Genomic DNA, 18,729 nt, shown 5'->3' on the forward strand with positions numbered 1-18,729 from the left:
GACATACTATGTATTTATATTGAGATCGTGATCGTATCCTACGGAGTACGGTGTAGATAGAATGTACCTACTAGTTTACTTTGAGGTAGAGTTTCACAGTTGACATTCATGTTGAATTGCTGACCCGGTTGACCGCTTGTTTCTTGCCCATCCTTTCAGGCTCCCAGGCTCCCAGCTCTCAGGCTCTCCTGTCCGAGAGAGAGTCCTCGGTATGTCAATGATTATTCGGGTCTGTAAGTAGTTTCTCCAACCTCCCCTCCCAGTGGCAATAGTAAAACGGAGAGGAGAGCATGACTTCTTACCCCTTTAAGCCTTTGAGTCAATCTTGATTCCATCGGTTTCTCCACTGTAACGAGGCTGAATTGGAGGATCTCATACTGTTTTTGGAGGAGAAGAAGATGATGATGATAATGATGATGATGACATTCCATCCCATCTCCAAGCTAACCGCCAGTCCGCCACCATTGACCTCGACGTGAGTTTACCTATGCCTCTGGTCCATGGATTCAACTTTTATGGATCCCATGTCCATGAATAGTTGATGGAACCTGAAAGACCCAGCTTCCATAGGACTAATCCGAATACGGATGTCTATGATTGGATGGCTGGGGGGGCCATCGGATGGAGTTCCACACGCGACTTACGACCCACAGTGGCCAGTGTCAAACTTCATGACCAGGGCAGTCTGGAGTAGTTCATCACTCCATTGATCTTTCAGTAGTATCTCAGCTTGTAGTTACAGTATGTAGAATGTAGATAGTCTTTGAAGTGCAACCATGACGATGAGATGATTCCATCCAAATCTCTACCTTACTAGGAGTTAGTCTACCACTATACGGAGTAGACTAGGTACATATGACAAGAATCCTTATCACCACCAGTTGCCAATCACCGGGCAAACGGTTCGGGGACTGACTGGTCACGAGCTCAGATCCCATTCCTACGAGGCTACGATGGACTGCTACCTTGCCTATTGGGCACGACCGAGGAGATAGAATGATACTACCTACCTGACCAATAATAATCCTTCATGGCGCGCAACGGGAAAGAAGGGAGGGCTGAGTGGGGCTCTTGGCGTCGCCTTAGGATTGGAGGTGCTCTGACTGCTGTTATCGCAAAACAGTGATTGGCCCAATAGCTTTCCACACGTTGCCATTGGTCAGTGCCCCCGTCCCTGCACCGGACAGACCCCGAACCGCGCGCTCTCCGGAAATTCCATATGCTCCATCGACTTGGGCAAACACCTTTGAAATTATGTAACAGATTGGAGAGACCCGCCTGTCTGCTGCTACCACTAGGCCCGATGTTGATTAGTGTTGCCGTCGACAGTCGACACCTCTTCAATCTACCAAAGTTTAAAGCGGGCCACCCAGTATCTAGTATCTACTATCTACTATCTACGCACTCACTAGGTTAGTAGATAGAGACTAGTACTGTACTGTGTATGTCCACGACTACTACCTACATTCTGCTCACCGTACAGCCGCTACAGCTCACCTTACAGTGTATCTACTATCTACAACATGTACACCGTGCAGTCCACTCTATAATATACTATAATAATAATAATAATAATACTAATAAGAGTTAACACTACTTGTACACTACAGTATGCAGGTTATTCAAGCTTGAGTCTTGACTTGCATCTGCATTCCCCTTCCAGGCTGGTCCAGACGCGTCCTAGAAGCCATGGCGGTTGCTGGCATTGGTAATCACTCCTCCGTAGGGATCTAATCTGTGAATTGCCGAGTCCTTCTATTCCAGATAGAGGAGTCCATGCAGACACAAGTGAAGTGGCTGGTCAAGACGGGTGGTTTCGACTTCTCCTGTTTCCATATTGCCAAATCAATTGGCCGCTCGGGTGGGATTCGAGATGAGTTGAAGAGTTCCAGTGGACGACGATCTGATACCAAGTCGAGACATCTGTCTGATTGACCTCGATCAAGTTACAAAGTGCAGCCGTTGAGAATAATAAGACAACAGAGACACTCATCTCTATATGAAACAGGAAACAGTAACCTGCGCAGTCACATGCTCATACTCTATACAAATATCTATTTAGACTCTGAGTTGAATTGATGCATCTGTCCTACTTCTCGAGATGTCCGCTTGTTCACCTCCTCTACACTACGGAGTACAGATACATAGTGCACAATGCTTGGGCCTCCAATGATCCAATCTCCTACAGAGATCACCCGCTAAAAGACTCAACATTTATCCACCTCGTCCTTCACTTCCCAAAGACCAAAGTGGCTCATGCGTCTGACCCGTGGTTCACTTCTCCCTTGGCCTATGAATCTATGAAGCTATCTCGTGGATCCATCCCCAAAGTGGCAATTCTACAGAATCGCCCTAGAATCCTAGAACTTTCCCTCCAGGTTGAGCCACGTTACCTTGGGAACTTAAGAGCGGTGTCGACTCCGCGGAAATGAGGAACCGCGTTTATCGGTTCTTATTGACTTACCGCGTGTCCCAGGGACCCAGAGATAGTCGAATATTGGAGACGAGCACACTATCGAAAGTTGAACCGTAAATCTATCGTCCTAGGGCTTTGGGACGGTGGATGCGAAGGAAATGGACTCGAGTTTGGGAGTTTGGACCCGGGGGTTCCGGGACTGCCGATTGTTTGTTTACTTCGTCTGAAAACCACCGGCCACTAGAGCTTCGTGAATTGTTGCATCTAAGCTCCAACGGTCGGTCGAGGATTCTTCGTGGCTCTGGATGTGGTCGATAGCCTCGGTACGGATCACGGGGTAGACACGAGTAGATACCAACGAAAACAAACGCTGGCTCCGTGACTGTGGCGGTTGAAACTCCTCAATTTGGCCACTGGATGACTTCTGGGGTAGGATATAGTACACGTTGAGTACTGTGCGCCAACCTACCACGAGTATCACTCTGCCCTCGGCGTACGCCAAGTCTGTGTCTTCAGTCTTCACCTGAAATCCAGGCCGCGGCAGATGGCAATCCCACGGCAAAAACAACGTCACTATTATCAAACCGCACCAGGGGCAATTTGTCATTTGCCACCACCAGCTGATGAAGCTTTGGCACATCAGTGGGTCTGCAGCCACCTGGCTGAAATCATGCGATAGCGATGCGCCAGCGAATTCATTCAATCAACAATCTGATATTCTTTTCGATTCTACAGATTCATGATAATACCAAGGACGGCCTCACGTTATCAACCTGCGCTCAGCCAGCGTCTGGTGCTTCGATTTGAGACTGGACTTCGCTTCGCGTGCGTGCGTGACAGCCCATGGATCCTGAATACCACACCACCATTATTGGGAGGAGACATGCTCGAAGCTGTCTCGACATGCAGTCTTCACCCTCATCCTTCGAGGCGTCAAGATCCTGACCTACGCCACTACAACAGATATCCAGTCCTCGAGTCTCCAGGTCTCCAGGTCTCCCCCGTCTGGGATGACGGTGGCACGTCCCACCGGGAACTACTGACAAAAGACATCCACGGATAGATACCCCAAAAGACGTCCGCAAGAACCACGGGAAAACCAACCACCAACAACAGTAGACCAGTCTGTCCTTGGCGGCTCCCAACATCTGCTGCAGTCATGCCATGCGTCGTCTTTGGTTACATGTATCAGACCACGCATCGCGCTTCTCGTAGAATCTCTCTCCAAAGGATTTTTATATTTTCGATGTTTGCGAACAAAGAACCTGTTTTGTTGTGGGGGTTTGGCGCGTAGTCTTTGCCTGAGGCAAACGATCACGAGTTCATTGTTTTGATTTGGGTTTTCGTCGACCCCCCTCTCACTTCTTCCTTTCTTCGCCCGCGTTGTTGTCTCTTCACTCTTACGCGTCGTCTTCACTGCTGCCGATTTCCCTTCGTATCGTCTTTGCTTCGTTATCGAGCACTATCACTATCTTCGTTCTTCGATCAGGGGCGTGCTGTTGTCGATTCTGGTTCGCTGTTATGTCTTCGTTGGCCATCCCTCGTCGAGAGGGTGCGTTGGAGGAGGCCGGTGTCCGATTTACTGGCCAGGGAACGAGCACACCATTGAACTGGTGACGACGAAGGCGATTCGAGGAGGGAGTCATCGACGACCGGAGACTAGTGGGCAACTTCGATGGCGTCTGATACGAAACGCGGGCCGCACTCGGGGTATTAAGGGCCCCGGACATCAAAGGAGAACTAGCGGACGCTATACGATTGGACTTAGACCGAGTAAGGACCCCCGAAGGGGGCGGGACGACGACAGCCACATCGGGAGAACCTTCGGATCCCGACTCCTGATCGGCGATTTCGACAGAAGACACCTCACCATCATCAGTGTTGAAGCTTGAATTGCGATTGTGAATAGGCACGATCAAAAATCGTTCGTCAAAAGCACAGCGATAGTTGGAGAGACACCTCGAGCGTCTCCCTAGCCATGTGCTGGGATTCGCTCGATAGGTCTGCTCGAGTCGGGCAACCGAGCCTGGGACTCTGGGCTGCTGTCTCGAGCCGGTTGTCCTTGCTTCCTGCTTCTCTTCCGCTTTGGCTCTGGCGGTACCTATAGGCGCCAACGTCACTGGAGCTCTCAGGCAGTCCAGCTTCATACCCAACCAACCCTTCCGTGAACATGCCAGCGCACGCAGTATTCTTCCCACGAGCCCCGTTCCCCTGGTTATGGTATTCCATATCTCTCCCCACGACACCAACATCAGTACTATATCTCACGCAGTAGAAAGTAACGTCCCCTTCTTCCACAGACCACAACAGAACAAGGCTCAAACTCCTCACTGCTTCTGCTAACGGCCATCCCATTGCCCATATATACTTCGTAGTCCAAACCCCGCAATATATAACCAACACGATGTCCGCTGAAGAGCCTAGGAAGTTAAACCGGGTTTATGCAGCATGGCCGACGGACCGGAAGTCAGATTGGGTGCATAGATCTACCAGATGGGCATTGAGGTTCTTTGAGGCTTAGTTCCTGGGTATCAGGCTTCGGGTACCAGGCTTCGGGTATTGATATTCGCTCCTGGGGATAGTCATTAGATATTGACATATATATAAAGACGAGTGAGAGATAGGAAATGGTGGAGAGCTTCCGTGGGAAAGAATAGGCATTCTGGTAGGTATATATAGGCCAGCTCATCGGCATGGACAGCGTAAAATGCTTGCAAGTTTGATATTCTAGATTATGGATCTGGAACTAGTGATTCCGAGACAATAGTAACGGGAGGAGGCAAACATTTATCCAGTTCTTTGTTTTGACGACCGTGAGGTTCTTTTATATATGTTGAGGTTGATAGCATCCACGTCTCTGAGTTGTGTTGATTGCAAGCTGTGGCTTGCATGGAACAGCAGCATATGATATATATACTACCTAGGTCACTTTTCTGCTGCGCTGAGATAGTAATAGCTGAGTTTTCTGTGTCCACCACTATCATCAGCCAGCTTTTGAGGTATATCTGATAGCCTGACTTACCATTCGCATCTTTTTTTCTCACAGATGTAGAAGGATCTGGTCTAACTTGGAATATATAGTTACTCATGAAGTCATGTTCAAAGAGTCGTATGGCCCTAGCTTATCCACATATATATCGCGAAGACCACCTCTCATTATATAGAAACTCCAATCACCGAAGAGCCCCCCTTCCTTTCTGACTCCCAACCAAAGCCTGAATGACAGCCTCACGCAGCCGATCGCCCTGATAGGCAATCAACATGCAAACCCCAACAGTCAAGGTTGTGAAAGGCGCAGCAACAGCCCAGAAGACCGACTGCCCGAGGTCCATATCCCGGATATCGACTGTGTTCATACCAAAATAGCTGGTGATGAACGACATTGGCAGGAATATGAGGGTCACAATGGTAAACACCAGGATGGCTTTGCTGTTGTTGTCTTGTCGCAGATCGATTTGTCGTACAACCTATTATGATTTTGTAGATGGGAGTCAGATCAATGGAGCTTGAGATGATTGTTTTGTATTGTAAGGACACGATGAAAGAGGACTTCTAGTCGGACATACCCTTCTTCTAAGCTTCTCAATGCTGGAATTCAATTCTTGGTACATCGCCTTCTTCTCATCGAGATCACGGAGCGCGTTTTGGAGTACATGCACGGAGTCTCGCGGCGAGGATTGTTCGATCTCCCTGGCCAAGGACATAAACTCTTCCATCCTACGTTGTTGCTTTTGGATTATTTTGAGGATGCTATCTAGCTCTTCCTCGAAAAGGTCAAGCTCAACAAGCAAGGCCCGAGAAGGCTTGTCGCGGACTTTCAAGCTCTGTTTTGCGAACAAACTGTAAGCGACTGAGCAGCGCCGGATGGAGGAAAAGGAAAAGAAATAGCGAATTGCTCCACGTACCAGCTGAGAATGATAGTCCTGGTAGACTTGATCAAGGCGCATAGGTATCTCAGTACTCGGGTCACGCAATCCCCGAGATGCATGCTCCAGTATTGAAGAGGCAATTCGAGTTGGACGGACGGCGAGATAATCATCATATCCAAGAAGAGGCTTTGTCTCCCCCAAAAGGCAGATGATTGATAGTTTGCAGAGCTTCAAGCATCTCTCAACCTTCTGGAAATCTTTCAAAACGATGTTCCTATGACGCTCTTCCTCTTCGAGATCCGGCCAACCCTTGCCTTTGTCAAATTCACTCCATTGCTCTGGGTCTGAATGGGTCAAGTCATGACTAGATCTAGAAGAAACACTTTTGCCACCACCTTCCAAGTCAGCAACGCTGCTCCTCGAACCGTCAGAACCTGTGCTTAGACCATCATCCGACAATACGGTTGTAGGTGCCGGGTCACTGGATAGGGAAACAGGAGCGCTGGCAGTAGACCCTGATGAGTAATCCTTATCTCTAACAGCGTCTTGTAAGAAGGAATGCATGCCGCTAATTGCATAGCACAGCTCCTCTAAGGAGTCCATGTGGGATTCAAGTAGGGGAACACGGTCCTCTGCGCCATGCATCCCAATGCGAATGCTATTCGACAAGTCGAGGAGCTTGGAAACAGTCTTATTGAATAGCGGCATTTCATCTATCTTGACATCAGGGCTTGCCTGACAATCCTGTTTCAAGCGTCAGATCGTTGCGGAGAAATGATCAGTCTTTGATTTATACAGAAACTTACCTCCAGAATGGCATGTAGCGCTCCATAGATTTTGTCTTTGAGCACACATTCCATGTTTTCCGGTAGATAGTGATGTATCAACTGAGACACGGATGAGCATAGTTCGATTTCCGGATGGTCCTCTGCATCATAATCTTCAGCTGTCGTTCCATAGAGCATCTTGCTCTTTAGACTCTCGAGTTGTTCCTTTGTGGCCCTTGGAAGGTCTGCCCACTTCGTATCCTCGCAGTCAAGTTTATCATTTAGGTACCTTGCGAGGGAGATTGGGGTATACCAAGTAGATTCTGTTTTGCGATAGAACTCTTGGTGTGTATCAGGCACTTGCTGGTGGCCGTCTAGACTTGGAAGCTGAGGGGCTAATGGCCACGAAAAGTAAGGAAGAACTGGCTTTCCCGAGGATGACCGACAGCACTGTGTATCTGAATCAGATCGCGGCGTAGCTTGCCCTGGCGTAGGTACTTCAACTTCTTGTTCATCTTCGCTGACGATATCTTCTAGAAAGGAAGAATCCGGAGCCCACGGTTGAATGTTCACAGCTTTCCTCCGCGGTAGTATACTACTATGAAAGCATCCCGGCCATTGACAAGAGGATTTACGGTTGAAACGATGGACCGAGCGTATATCGCACATGTCGTCGTCGGCCAAGTTTCCGAATGCATTCCCCTCGCTCCGGAGCCTTCGAGCATGCTCGAATAGAACTTGTAGGAAGTCGTCATCCCGCCCTTTAAAACATATCTTCGATGGATCCTCCTAAAAAAATGAGCCATCAAATCGAACAAGAATTGGGTTCATATTGACCTCATCCGTTTCCCACGGTAAGTTGTAAGCATTCAGAACATCAACAATGGAGGCCCTCTTAGGAGCTTTGATCCATGTTGAATCCCACGGCTGAGCAAAATATTTATCCTTTCCAGAATACATGGCGTTCAACTTATCACGAACATTAGACCTTTCTTTCAGTACGACCTTGACATCTATGTAGTCACCGTGGCCTCTGGTTTGCTTCATGAGGGCAGGCCAAGACTGAGCATCCAGCGCCGTGCCCTTGTCAGCAAGCAGAAAAACAGCCTGCTCGGCATCAACATGTTCCTTCAGCATGGATGAGTAAATGTAATGTACTCGAAGAAGGAACTCCTAATGATACTTAACACCATCAACTTATTTAGAGGAGAATTAGCGCAGTTGCGAGCGAACACTTACAAACCAGGTTGGACACTCTTGCGCGCAGACATGAAAAGTACTGAGACTGTCATTGCTTAAACGTATGATTGCCGGGCTTTTTTCCAGAGGCATAGGAACGATCGAAGATTGGGGGTGAGTGTGGAGCTGACCTGGACTACAGGTAATCAAATGTTCTGCGAGACTATTAGATGACACTTCGGGGAAGTAGAGATGTGATCTCGGGCAGAAAATACAACCTCCAACTATTAGACACCAGAGCTGTGGTACATAAACGAGACCTTTCCCTTCTGGTTCCACCACCTTCTGGACCACCTGTGACTGTTCACGGATGAAGAGAGAATCGGCTCGATATGCCGACTGGATCAATCCTCGGATCGGATGGAAATCTGCATTACTTCTCTTGTTAACGACATAGCGAGAGCTCTCACTGAACAGCAGATAAGGCACCGCAAAGAATGTGCACACTATGGATCGCCCTTTTCTCGAAGTTATTCTCTGACTATGGAAGCATGAATCCAATGTTTTTCCACCGTGGACTTTTTGGGCGTCTGATGTATAGAAGTCGAGCATCCATTCTTTGACCAAGTTTCTAGCAATAAGAGGGAATTTGAGTGTCGGTAACGCCTTCTCCTACAAAAACGTGCTTCAGAGGGATTTGCATTCAGCAGTAAGAAGGGATCTTACCATAAAGGTGGTAAATTCAATACCCCGATCATGTTGAATATGCCTGTATCATCATTTGTCAGGGCAAGCGATGATCACTGAGGAGATACATCACATATATCATACATCCAGTGCAGTGTCCAGTCTCCTGGATACGTAGATTGAGGGGTTAATGTTTCGTCAACGACCAAAGTGAGCAGTTGTTCTACTGCGTTCTTCGATATATGACTGCGAGCAATTGGTACTCGCAAGTGAGATACCTCTGGGACAGGATTCTACAGTGATTTTGCAAAAAGAATTAAGCAAGGTCAGACAGAGCTATAAAACGGACCAGACAAACCTCATAATGCTGCTTCTTGAACGTGCCTCTCGCACGCTCTTCGTCCTCAAGGGGACGAGACAGGTGAAAGGACCATGGCGCGAAGCGTCTTGCCCTCTCTATACCACTGTTTCCCGCTTCGTTCCTTGGAACTGAGCTGGAGCGTGGCGCGGCAGTTCTCCGGCGTTGATCCGCTTCACGGGCAAAATCATCCTTGAAACCCCAGGTTTTGGTCCGGTGTGACAGATCGTACAGATCAGAATCTGGTGATACGGTAGTCACGGTCATAGATGAGACCTTCCTCTGAGGGATTGGAAACTGCATGTATCAGGAACGTAGCGGTTCCAAGCCTAGCTTACCAACTGTGTGTGATGTTTGAGATACAAACCCGGATAATGGGCGTAGTAACAACAAAAGAGAAACGATGGATTGATTTAGGAAAGTACACTGCTACTTCAAAGCCTGTAGCACATGCCAATCAAGAATAGAGGGACTGCAGAAGGTACTTTAGGGTGGAGTGCGACTGTGGATTCCTGTATGAGCATCGATAATAGAGGAGAGTTCGTGCTTAGGAACGTTAAAATGAGAGTCTCATGTATGCCGTGTGGGGGAAAAAAAAGAAGTCATCATCGACCGTTGAGGGAGGTTAGGGACAAAAACAAACACGTCATCGGTCTAGCAGCTTGGTATTTAGTCTTCTACCCCGCGGCTGAACTTATTAACACAACAGAACAAATACGAATCAACTTGAACTGAAGAGACAGGGCTCCAGGACGGACAGAATGAAGCTCGCAGTCTTTAGCGCCAAATCTTACGACAAGGTCTTCCTCGATAAGGCTCTGGAGAATGACTATGCCTCGTTCTGCGAAATCACCTACCATTCCTTCGCCTTATCCTCTGAGACTGTGTCCCTCGCCAAGAATGCCGATGCTGTCTGTGTCTTTGTGAACGACACACTGGACGCTGCCGTTCTGAAGGAGCTGTACGCCTTTGGCATCCGCGCCATTCTTCTGCGCTGCGCCGGATTCAATAACGTCGACCTGCAAGTCGCCGAAGAGCTGGGCTTCTTCGTCGCCAATGTCCCATCATACTCACCCGAAGCGGTGGCCGAGTTCGCTGTGGCGCTCATCCAGACGCTCAATCGCAAGACGCACCGCGCATACAACCGCGTGCGTGAGGGTAACTTCAACCTCGAGGGCTTCCTGGGCCACACGCTGCACGGGAAGACCGTCGGAATCATCGGCGTGGGCCGCATTGGACTGGCGCTGGCCAAGATCTTCCACGGCTTCGGGTGCAAGCTGCTCGCGTACGATCCGTATGGCGGCGGCGAGTTCCGTGCCTACGGCGAATATGTCGAGTTGCGCGCGCTACTTGCGCAGAGCGATGTGGTGAGTCTGCACTGTCCGCTTACCGAGGGGACGCGGCATGTCATCAACGACGAGACGCTGGCGCAGATGAAGAGGGGTGCACTATTGGTGAATACCTCCCGTGGCGGCCTGATCAACACACGCGCGGCGATCCGGGCGCTGAAAGCTGGCCAGCTGGGTGGCTTGGCGCTGGACGTCTATGAGGAGGAGGGCTCGCTGTTCTACAATGACCATTCCGGCGAAATCATCCATGATGACACCTTGATGCGACTGATGACCTTTCCAAATGTGCTGGTTTGCGGTCACCAGGCCTTCTTCACAGAAGAGGCTCTTAGTGAGATTGCTGGAGTCACGCTGGGGAATCTGGAGGATTTTACGCTGAAGCGGACCTGCAAGAACTCATTGGTACGCGAGGGTCACTTATTAGTTCCGGTGGATAAGGAACCTGTTCGTTTGTGAGGAAGTCATGCCATATGCTAGTAATCCATTTTTTTGGGGTGTCGTTCAATCCATCGTTCATAGGTCTTATGCAGTATTATCTGCTCAGTTCGGAACGGGACCGAAATCGCGAACTGAAAGGGAATGGTATTTTGATGGGACTCGGAGTATGTTGACTCGCAGAAAAATCCCTGAAGGCACAGAAGCATCATCATAGAAACTGTGGGCAAACGCTGTTCATATCTTTGAGATCTGCCCGAATGCCAATTACGGCGAGTGAATTAGACATATACATGCCATGATCTCAGTAAGGGAATGTCAAACACCTTCCCATGGACTGCATAAGTCAAATATTTGATATTCAGGAATAAGCTGTGAACGACCCTTCCACTTCCTCAACCTTGGCAACAGCCCGCTTATAGCCTTCCAATTCCTGCATCTTATCCACGTATTCCGCTAGAACCGGGTACTGAGATCGGAGATAAGGCAACTTGATCATTGCCGCGATGACGGGAAAGCAAAACATGATATCAGCCGCGGTCAGTTCTTTGCCGCAAAGGTAAGAGCCGCCTCCAGGCGCTGTCTTCAACTGGTCTTCTAGGAATTTGAAGTGTGAAGTCAAATTCGGCGTGACAAGCGCCTGCTCCACTTTGGAGGCCACCATGTTCGTCAAGGGCTTGACGAAGAACGGAACGGGGGCGTTTTTGATGCCTGCATTGATGTTAGTTCGAGTCACCACTGCATATAACCAACCATAATCTTGATAAGACAAAAAGATAAAGAAAAGAAACTCACCATCCATGACCAACTGCAGAACCAGATATTGCATAAAGCTGCCCTCCGTGTAATGCATGTAGTAACGGTACCGCATCCACTCCTCGGTCTCTCCACCAGTTTGTCCTTCTTTACCAACAGCATACCGCTGGGGAACAAGCTTGTCACCCCCGAAATGATCGCACAGATACTCCATAATCAACCCGGACTCGGCCAGCACCAGTGGTTTAGGGGCATTGGGAGTCTCGATGCTGAGGAGGGGCGATTTGCCAAGGGGATGGATCTCCTTCAGCTCAGCGGGGGCGAGCCTGTCGCTTCCGCGCTTGAAGGTCTTGAGCTCATAGGATAGATTGAGTTCTTCGAGGAGCCAGAGGATGCGCTGTGCACGGGACTCCTCTAGCCTGCTCTCGTTAGTTACGAGGTCCTGGGATTTGGCAATGGGAACATACATACCAGTAGAGTATGATCTTAGCACCTTGATTTGCGTCTGTCATGTTTGAATACAGGCCTTTGTAGAATAACAGTAGGTTCTCAGTAAGTGAGAAGCCGATTAGGAGTTCTGGCGCTGAAGAAGTTGATGTGACGGCTTAGGGGTAGATATCTATCTAAGCTATGATATATCACAGGACAGCATCCGCTAGTTTTCGACTCACGGCTTGTCTCAAAATCATACTGGTCCCAGACTGATCGCCTGATTTAACAATCAAAAGTTGGAGCACAGCCTCGGATGAATCCATTGTCCGATTTCAGGAACTCGCCGTGAAAGTCTGCGTCATTGGGATTTGAGTGGATCTGATTGCTCGATTTGAGGGTATGGCCGAGGTCACGCCGGTCAGCACTTCATCAATTCATCCTGCTTACATGAGTCAATGGGATAGTCTAGCCAGTAGCCGTTGATGCATCAATATCGAGGATTGGGCTATTTTCTGACGGGCGTTGAGCGATAAAAATGTTTACCAGGAATTGTTGGCACGCTGAATGCTGCTGGGGCGGAGAGATGCCTGAAACCGCGGCCAGCGATCTCAGGCAGCAATAGTGAGCTACCTGACTCAGCATCTGGATCATGTGACCTCCACTTGAACTTCAAGGTGATCATATCATCGCCACAAGCGGATGAGTATCCTCGGCCTTGTTAGAGAGTGATAGCATCGCAACCATGGCCGGTCCCAGCAAGTGTGAGTACCCCAAGCTCTGCCACTGAAGATTCTAAACTTTGACTGATCAATTGGCACGCAGCTTTGATCCTTGACCCGGCTCTTCAGAAATACTACGGTACATCCCTCCGTCCCATCCTCCGACTGCTCGACGATATGGCCCGAATACGCTGTTTCAGTGCATCGATGATCGGTCGCCGGTTTTGTTCCCGCTGAAGTGATAACTAACACCCTGCAGAGCTCAACGCCAACCGGTACAAGTACTTCCGGTGGACCCCGCGCCATGCCTGGCTCTCGTTCATCTACATGGCCGTGATCCCTGGCACATTGGGCTACATCGCATACAAGACCGACGTACGTTTTTCCCGAAAGCTTCCGGACCGCGATCATCTGGAATGGTACTGACTTTGGACCGAACAGGGCAAGTACGAGTTCCGCGGAAAGAGGAGGGAGGATTCCATTCTTGAATACTAAGCAGTGCCTTTGTCCGAGATGCTGTTGAGGGGTGATTCTTTGCCATTGTGTTGCTGCAAGCTTCGATTGTGAAAAACGGCGGGTATGAGACTGGGGGCTGACACCCGCCCGTTGGACGTGTACCTATTATTAGAATACCGCATCAAGTTTCTTTCATGTTTACCGATTCTATTATCTCAGATGCTTTGCAACTCTTTGTGAATCCCAGATCTTAGCCAAAGGTTGGCGAGTTCCCGGCGAACAGCGAGCGAATAGGCCATTTTTTGGTTGATTCGCTCTACATATGCGCAGCTCAGTGGCCCTCAATCAAACTAGAGTGGGCAGGAACGATGGACCGCATTGGAACGACATTGTTGGCTCATTTTTTTTGGTATCAATTGTAGAGAGTATCCCTCAAATCTCCGTCCTCAACTGATTCCCTGCCCGAACTCCGAAATCAATAAAAGTACATCGCAAGGCACCGCCTAATACGGCGCCCAGCCTCTTCTTCCAGGTCCTCCACCGTAACTGCGTCCTCCTCCATCTGGAAGCTTCTCCCCACGTCTCCAATCACCCGCGGGAATGGCCCGATCCAACCTCCCACCACGACCAGGTCGTCCAAACCCATTGTCCCGGAACGCTCTCATGCCTCCTCCAATAGTACCGCCCACCGGTCCGCGACCAGTAATCAGCGGCGGTGCAACGGAGCCATCCTCGAGCGGCGGAAGGATCGCGCAGTCCACATAATCCCCAATAACGAATCGCATGTCCTGGAGCGTCTTGTCGGCATCGTTACCCTGGAACCGGAGAGCGCCCCGGGGCCCTGCCCCCGTACTCTTCGCGCGCTCATCTTCATTCTCTCCTCGATAGGGACCGTCTTTCGGCCCCACGACCACACTGCCCATGTCCTTGCTCAGATATCGGCCTCTTGCGTCCCCGCCAATGGTCGCCGCACCCTTGGTGTCGGGGTAGATCAACCGGAAGCATATGCGAGTCCCAACAGCCGGGTCAGGGAGAAGAGATGGTAAAGCCGAGGTGAGGAGCTGGGTCAGTTCTCGTAACGTGCAGGACTGCCAGGTGTAGATCTCGAGGTGTGATGGCAGTCGCTGTGTGGGGGGTGGGGAACGCGTTCTGATGGCATTGGGGCCGCTGGTAGGGCCACCATAGGAAGAGGAGGATGAGACTGCAAAGTCGGATAGTGAGTGGAAAGCGTTCAGTCGGTAGAAGAGTTTCAGGTGGAAGGGCGTTGTAGCTTGACGGTCAATCTGGGGTTTGGACGCATCTCGATGCGCCATGATGTCTTAAGACTGAGAAAACGAGTTCTCGATGACGTCAATAGCTTCGACAATAAAATTTTGAGGCTCAAAAATCTCTATATCGGTGTCCGCAAAGCAGTGGCTGCAGGTCAGGCCGATGGTGGATGTCAAGTGTTGGTTTGTTACTGAGCTCTCCGCCGCCAGGAAGGAAGCTCAATTGCGGAGTTTGGCCGCTTCCACCACCGCCACACCTTAACATCTTTCCCTACCCTTTCCTAACTTCTCTCACACCTTGGAAATCCGTCAGTAACTCATATCTTGGCCTGAGAGAGTGCTACCGGCTTCATTCAGCCGTCGCAAAATTCAATCATGGATTTCGCATCTTTGATGGCCAAGGAAATTTCCAAGGCGAAAAGTCCTGCCGTGCCCAGTTCATCATCAGCATCAGAACAAAAAGAACTCACCAAGGCTCCGGAGAAGAAATACGTCCGTCGTGCGGATCTAGAAGCTGCCAGAATCGCCGCCTACAGTGAGGAACAGGAGCGGTTACAGCGCGAGCGAGAGGAGCGCCAGGCCCAGAAACGCAAGCACGAGGAGGAAGAGGCAGATCGGCGGCGTGAGCGGGAGGAGAAGAAACGACGACTAGCCGAGGAATCAAAGAAGAAACGAGAGGAGGAAGAGTTCGCAAAGGAACGCGAGCGGCGGAAGAGACTTGGTTTGCCTGAACTACCGCCCCCCGGCGACAAGGATGGAAAGACCTCGGGCGAGGAGGAGGATATCCCCGACGAGGAACTCAATCAGAAGCTCCGCGACCTCAAGGAGCCTATCTGCTACTTCGGAGAGAACCATGTCGCCCGTCTGCGCCGATACCGTCGTCTTGTGCGTCGTTCGCAGACTCCCCAGCCGAAGATTACGAACGGGCCTATCCCCACGACTCTGGAGCCTGTACCGGAGGTGGATATGAAGATTCCCACGACTCTGCCTAAAGACGCAGAGGGTCGCAAGTTTCTGTTTCGACAACTGGGCTCCTACTTCAACATGGTGCTGTCTGAGTGGGAGTATGCCCTGTCGAAACGCGATATATCGGTAAAGCAGAGCCTCACCGGTCGCCAGGCCTACAATGCAATGGTCCAATCGAGGGAGAACCTCAAACCGCTGTTTCGCAAGTTCGAAAAGAACGATTTGGACGACAATCTATTGGAACCCATCATGGAGATCGTACACAAGGCCCAGTTGCGGAGATACGTGGATGCTAACGACGCTTATCTACGCGTGAGCATTGGAAAGGCGTAAGTCACCTCACATCTGATAATTGAACTTTAAGATCTAACAATTTCCTCCAGAGCCTGGCCTATTGGCGTGACCATGGTTGGTATTCACGAGCGCTCGGCTCGAGAGAAGTTGCACCAGAGCGATCAGCAGGCGCATATTCTGAGCGATGAAATGACTCGCAAGTTCCTGCAAAGTATCAAGCGTTGTCTGAGCTATGCTCAGACTCGGTGGCCTCCAGATGATCAGCTGCAAATCATGGGCTGAGCCTGTAATAATGATAATGATAATACCCAGTGCTGTTCTCTTTACCCGCCTCTGTTATACTTCTAAGTGAATGCGATGGCGATATCATAGTTTTATAAATGCCAGTTATCGCAGCCTGCTCAATCAAGATGCCGCCGGTCATATACAAAGTCTCCTGACACGGAGCCTCAGGCATGTCTAAGTCTAAGCGTTTGTACATAATAGCCTATCGTTTCATCATCTCCAAAAGCTCATGAAGGAGCTCCATAGGCCATCCAGAATAGATCGGGATGCTTTAGACTTTGACTCCTTCCTCTCGAACTGGTGATGTAGGTCACCATTCTGATAGATTTCATGACCTTCCACGCCATTCATCACCCGTAAAGATGAGCTCTGTGGCCTTGATGTGCTTGGCGTCCTGACATCGGTCTTTTCATTTCCGGTATATGCTCTGATCAACCGACCTGCTGTCTGCACACAACTGCCGTAAGCAAATCGAATAAGGGAATCGCCAGTCAGACTACCAATGATGAAGACACCTTGAGCAACCTCCAGATCTTCAAGAGCCTTAGCGCGCAATGTCTTTCCTGATATGATAGGAGTTACTTCAGCTTCGTCGGAGGCTCCAAGAACTTCCGATAAAAGAGGTTTATCCAAGTAGCCAAGGCTCCCACGACGACCCGTTGCATATACCAGCCCACGAACAGGTCGTGTTGTGGTGGTTCCATCCGCTAGTTGGAAAGTCACCAGTGCATATTCAGACTGCATGTCCACTGCGACAACATCTGCATTGGGAAGTCCCTCGTAGACTAGATCCCAGTTACGGCTTTCGAGGAAAGGGGATGACGTTGAACGCTTTGGTTTCGCTGGGCGCTTTTCTGTGGACGGCTCTGCAGCAATTGTCGCTCGTTTCATCAATCGATACACACCGGCATATTCAGGATACGCATGTTGATGACAGCCACGAAGAGGGGACGGTCGCACTTCCGGGTCCCATTTGAAAACGTGAAGTACTTTTTGGTCAGCTGGTGCAGATATGATGATATCCGCAGCCGAGAAGCCGGAACCTATAACAAGAAGCGGAATATCTGGGGTTGGCTCAAGAGATCTCAAGGGCTGGAGCATCGGGAGAGGCTGCAGCACCTCGGAGAAGATCCCACTCGCTAAGACGAGATGCTTGCAGTGAATATTGTGTGAGGCGATGAAGAACCCATTTGGGGTCCTTCTGATGCCAGCCAGCGTCTCATTGTTGCGGAACGCATCGTCTATACCCGCAACTGTGGGATAAGCACAGAAATAATCTGTAATCTCGCGCCTGGTTGGGCGTGTGTATGCGGGAAGATCCTTGCCGGCAACCTTGCGATAGTGCTCGGCGAAGGAATATCCTGGTAAGGAGAGCATAGACGCATAGCTCAAAGTTTGGATATCCCAGCTGGCAGAGACCAGATTGTCTGTCCATTGTCCTCCAGGCTTTGGTGCATTGCCGAACACCATGTGTGGGACAGCCTTTTCAGGATCGTGCCGCCATTGAATTCTGGTCTCGCCTTCTCCCTCATCTACGTCAATGCTCGGTCGCACCAGTGTATCGAGTAGGACGTTTACTGGGAGAGCTTGAGTCGAGTACGACAAGCGGGATGCACAGAAATGCTCGGTGAGAGCGCCAACATCCACATCGAGCAGATCCGATTTGCTCTTCAGTTTCGCATGGAGAAGAGGGTCGGGGTGCGGAGGCTCTATGGAATAGTACGGATGATGACCATGAAGTATAAAGGACAGGATCATAGCCGATGGCCCGTTCCCTATTCAACCCGCGGTTTTAAACGTCAACACGGCCCCGTACACCATTGGCGAAAAAATGCTGCATTCCCCCAGAGAATGGCGACATACCGATAATGATAGTGTCAGTTTCCATTGGAGAGCGCTTGCTTGCCCCGGACCGCCCATTCAGCGCGGGGCATTCTGTAAGAGACATGCGATGGATGACAGTTTCGCGATGGTTACAGCCACAGAGGCCCTGAAGAAACAGTAGGCCTGTTGACTACCTTCAGACGAAGGAGAAGCGACCATAAGGCCATTGATTGAGAAGAGGACAAGGGAATAATTTGTTGATTAGTAGTGATTACATGACGGAGAGTTTTAGAACCGGGGAGGGGCAACCTAAGGCCATCCACGGGGCGTTGGCTGACAAAACAACCTGAGCTTAGCGATGTTCGTAACTTCCTTGAAGAAACCGGAGGACGAGGATCGCGATCACCGAAGTGGCGTCCAGATACGAGCAGTGATCACTTGGCCTTGTTTTTGGTCCAGGTAGAGAGCGTTGGCTGCCTTGCGTAGATGTCCTTTTCTAAGGGAACATCAAGGTAATCGACGCACTTCTATGATGATGCATGAACAAGCAGATCCCTGCGCTGCGTAGGTTAAACATAGCCACTCGGCGCCAACCGATATCTACAGAGTACAGAGTACAGGTCATCATGAGGACTGTAAAGTCCGCGATAAGACCGAGGGATGGTTCCC

The 18,729-nt window shown here is 50.0% G+C and overlaps 9 protein-coding genes across 9 annotated transcripts, besides 3 other annotated features; 3 read left to right on the forward strand and 6 right to left on the reverse strand.

Moving 5' to 3' along the window:
• The first annotated feature begins 397 nt into the window (after positions 1-397).
• Positions 398-423: a microsatellite.
• Positions 424-1,556: 1,133 nt separating this feature from the next.
• Positions 1,557-1,584: a microsatellite.
• Positions 1,585-3,816: 2,232 nt separating this feature from the next.
• ACLA_018450 (uncharacterized protein) lies at positions 3,817-4,563 on the reverse strand (the record flags this gene model as incomplete). The annotated part of the gene is made up of 1 exon (XM_001268566.1): positions 3,817-4,563. One exon carries the CDS (start codon positions 4,561-4,563, stop codon positions 3,817-3,819), a length of 747 nt encoding a protein of 248 aa, XP_001268567.1.
• Positions 4,564-4,942: 379 nt separating this feature from the next.
• Positions 4,943-4,974: a microsatellite.
• A 615-nt stretch (positions 4,975-5,589) lies between these two features.
• On the reverse strand, positions 5,590-7,250 carry ACLA_018460 (uncharacterized protein; the record flags this gene model as incomplete). Its single annotated transcript, XM_001268567.1, has 4 exons — positions 5,590-5,883; positions 5,983-6,240; positions 6,322-7,029; positions 7,092-7,250. The coding sequence occupies 4 exons, from the start codon at positions 7,248-7,250 to the stop codon at positions 5,590-5,592; spliced, it is 1,419 nt and encodes a 472-aa protein (XP_001268568.1).
• A 591-nt stretch (positions 7,251-7,841) lies between these two features.
• Positions 7,842-8,189, reverse strand: ACLA_018470 (uncharacterized protein; the record flags this gene model as incomplete). Its single annotated transcript, XM_001268568.1, has 1 exon — positions 7,842-8,189. The coding sequence occupies one exon, from the start codon at positions 8,187-8,189 to the stop codon at positions 7,842-7,844; it is 348 nt and encodes a 115-aa protein (XP_001268569.1).
• A 1,848-nt stretch (positions 8,190-10,037) lies between these two features.
• On the forward strand, positions 10,038-11,277 carry ACLA_018480 (2-hydroxyacid dehydrogenase; the record flags this gene model as incomplete). The annotated part of the gene is made up of 2 exons (XM_001268569.1): positions 10,038-11,077; positions 11,244-11,277. 2 exons carry the CDS (start codon positions 10,038-10,040, stop codon positions 11,275-11,277), a joined length of 1,074 nt encoding a protein of 357 aa, XP_001268570.1.
• A 144-nt stretch (positions 11,278-11,421) lies between these two features.
• On the reverse strand, positions 11,422-12,328 carry ACLA_018490 (glutathione S-transferase; the record flags this gene model as incomplete). The annotated part of the gene is made up of 3 exons (XM_001268570.1): positions 11,422-11,771; positions 11,856-12,235; positions 12,288-12,328. The coding sequence occupies 3 exons, from the start codon at positions 12,326-12,328 to the stop codon at positions 11,422-11,424; spliced, it is 771 nt and encodes a 256-aa protein (XP_001268571.1).
• Positions 12,329-12,990: 662 nt separating this feature from the next.
• Positions 12,991-13,462, forward strand: ACLA_018500 (uncharacterized protein; the record flags this gene model as incomplete). Its single annotated transcript, XM_001268571.1, has 4 exons — positions 12,991-13,009; positions 13,071-13,106; positions 13,227-13,342; positions 13,409-13,462. The coding sequence occupies 4 exons, from the start codon at positions 12,991-12,993 to the stop codon at positions 13,460-13,462; spliced, it is 225 nt and encodes a 74-aa protein (XP_001268572.1).
• Positions 13,463-13,926: 464 nt separating this feature from the next.
• Positions 13,927-14,736, reverse strand: ACLA_018510 (SAP18 family protein; the record flags this gene model as incomplete). Its single annotated transcript, XM_001268572.1, has 1 exon — positions 13,927-14,736. One exon carries the CDS (start codon positions 14,734-14,736, stop codon positions 13,927-13,929), a length of 810 nt encoding a protein of 269 aa, XP_001268573.1.
• Positions 14,737-15,066: 330 nt separating this feature from the next.
• On the forward strand, positions 15,067-16,233 carry ACLA_018520 (mRNA splicing protein PRP18; the record flags this gene model as incomplete). The annotated part of the gene is made up of 2 exons (XM_001268573.1): positions 15,067-15,986; positions 16,041-16,233. The coding sequence occupies 2 exons, from the start codon at positions 15,067-15,069 to the stop codon at positions 16,231-16,233; spliced, it is 1,113 nt and encodes a 370-aa protein (XP_001268574.1).
• Positions 16,234-16,449: 216 nt separating this feature from the next.
• On the reverse strand, positions 16,450-18,184 carry ACLA_018530 (uncharacterized protein; the record flags this gene model as incomplete). Its single annotated transcript, XM_001268574.1, has 2 exons — positions 16,450-17,945; positions 18,100-18,184. The coding sequence occupies 2 exons, from the start codon at positions 18,182-18,184 to the stop codon at positions 16,450-16,452; spliced, it is 1,581 nt and encodes a 526-aa protein (XP_001268575.1).
• Positions 18,185-18,729: the final 545 nt, after the last annotated feature.

This window comes from Aspergillus clavatus, genomic scaffold, assembly GCF_000002715.2.
Source record: "Aspergillus clavatus NRRL 1 1099423829805 genomic scaffold, whole genome shotgun sequence".
Lineage (NCBI taxonomy): Eukaryota > Fungi > Ascomycota > Eurotiomycetes > Eurotiales > Aspergillaceae > Aspergillus > Aspergillus clavatus.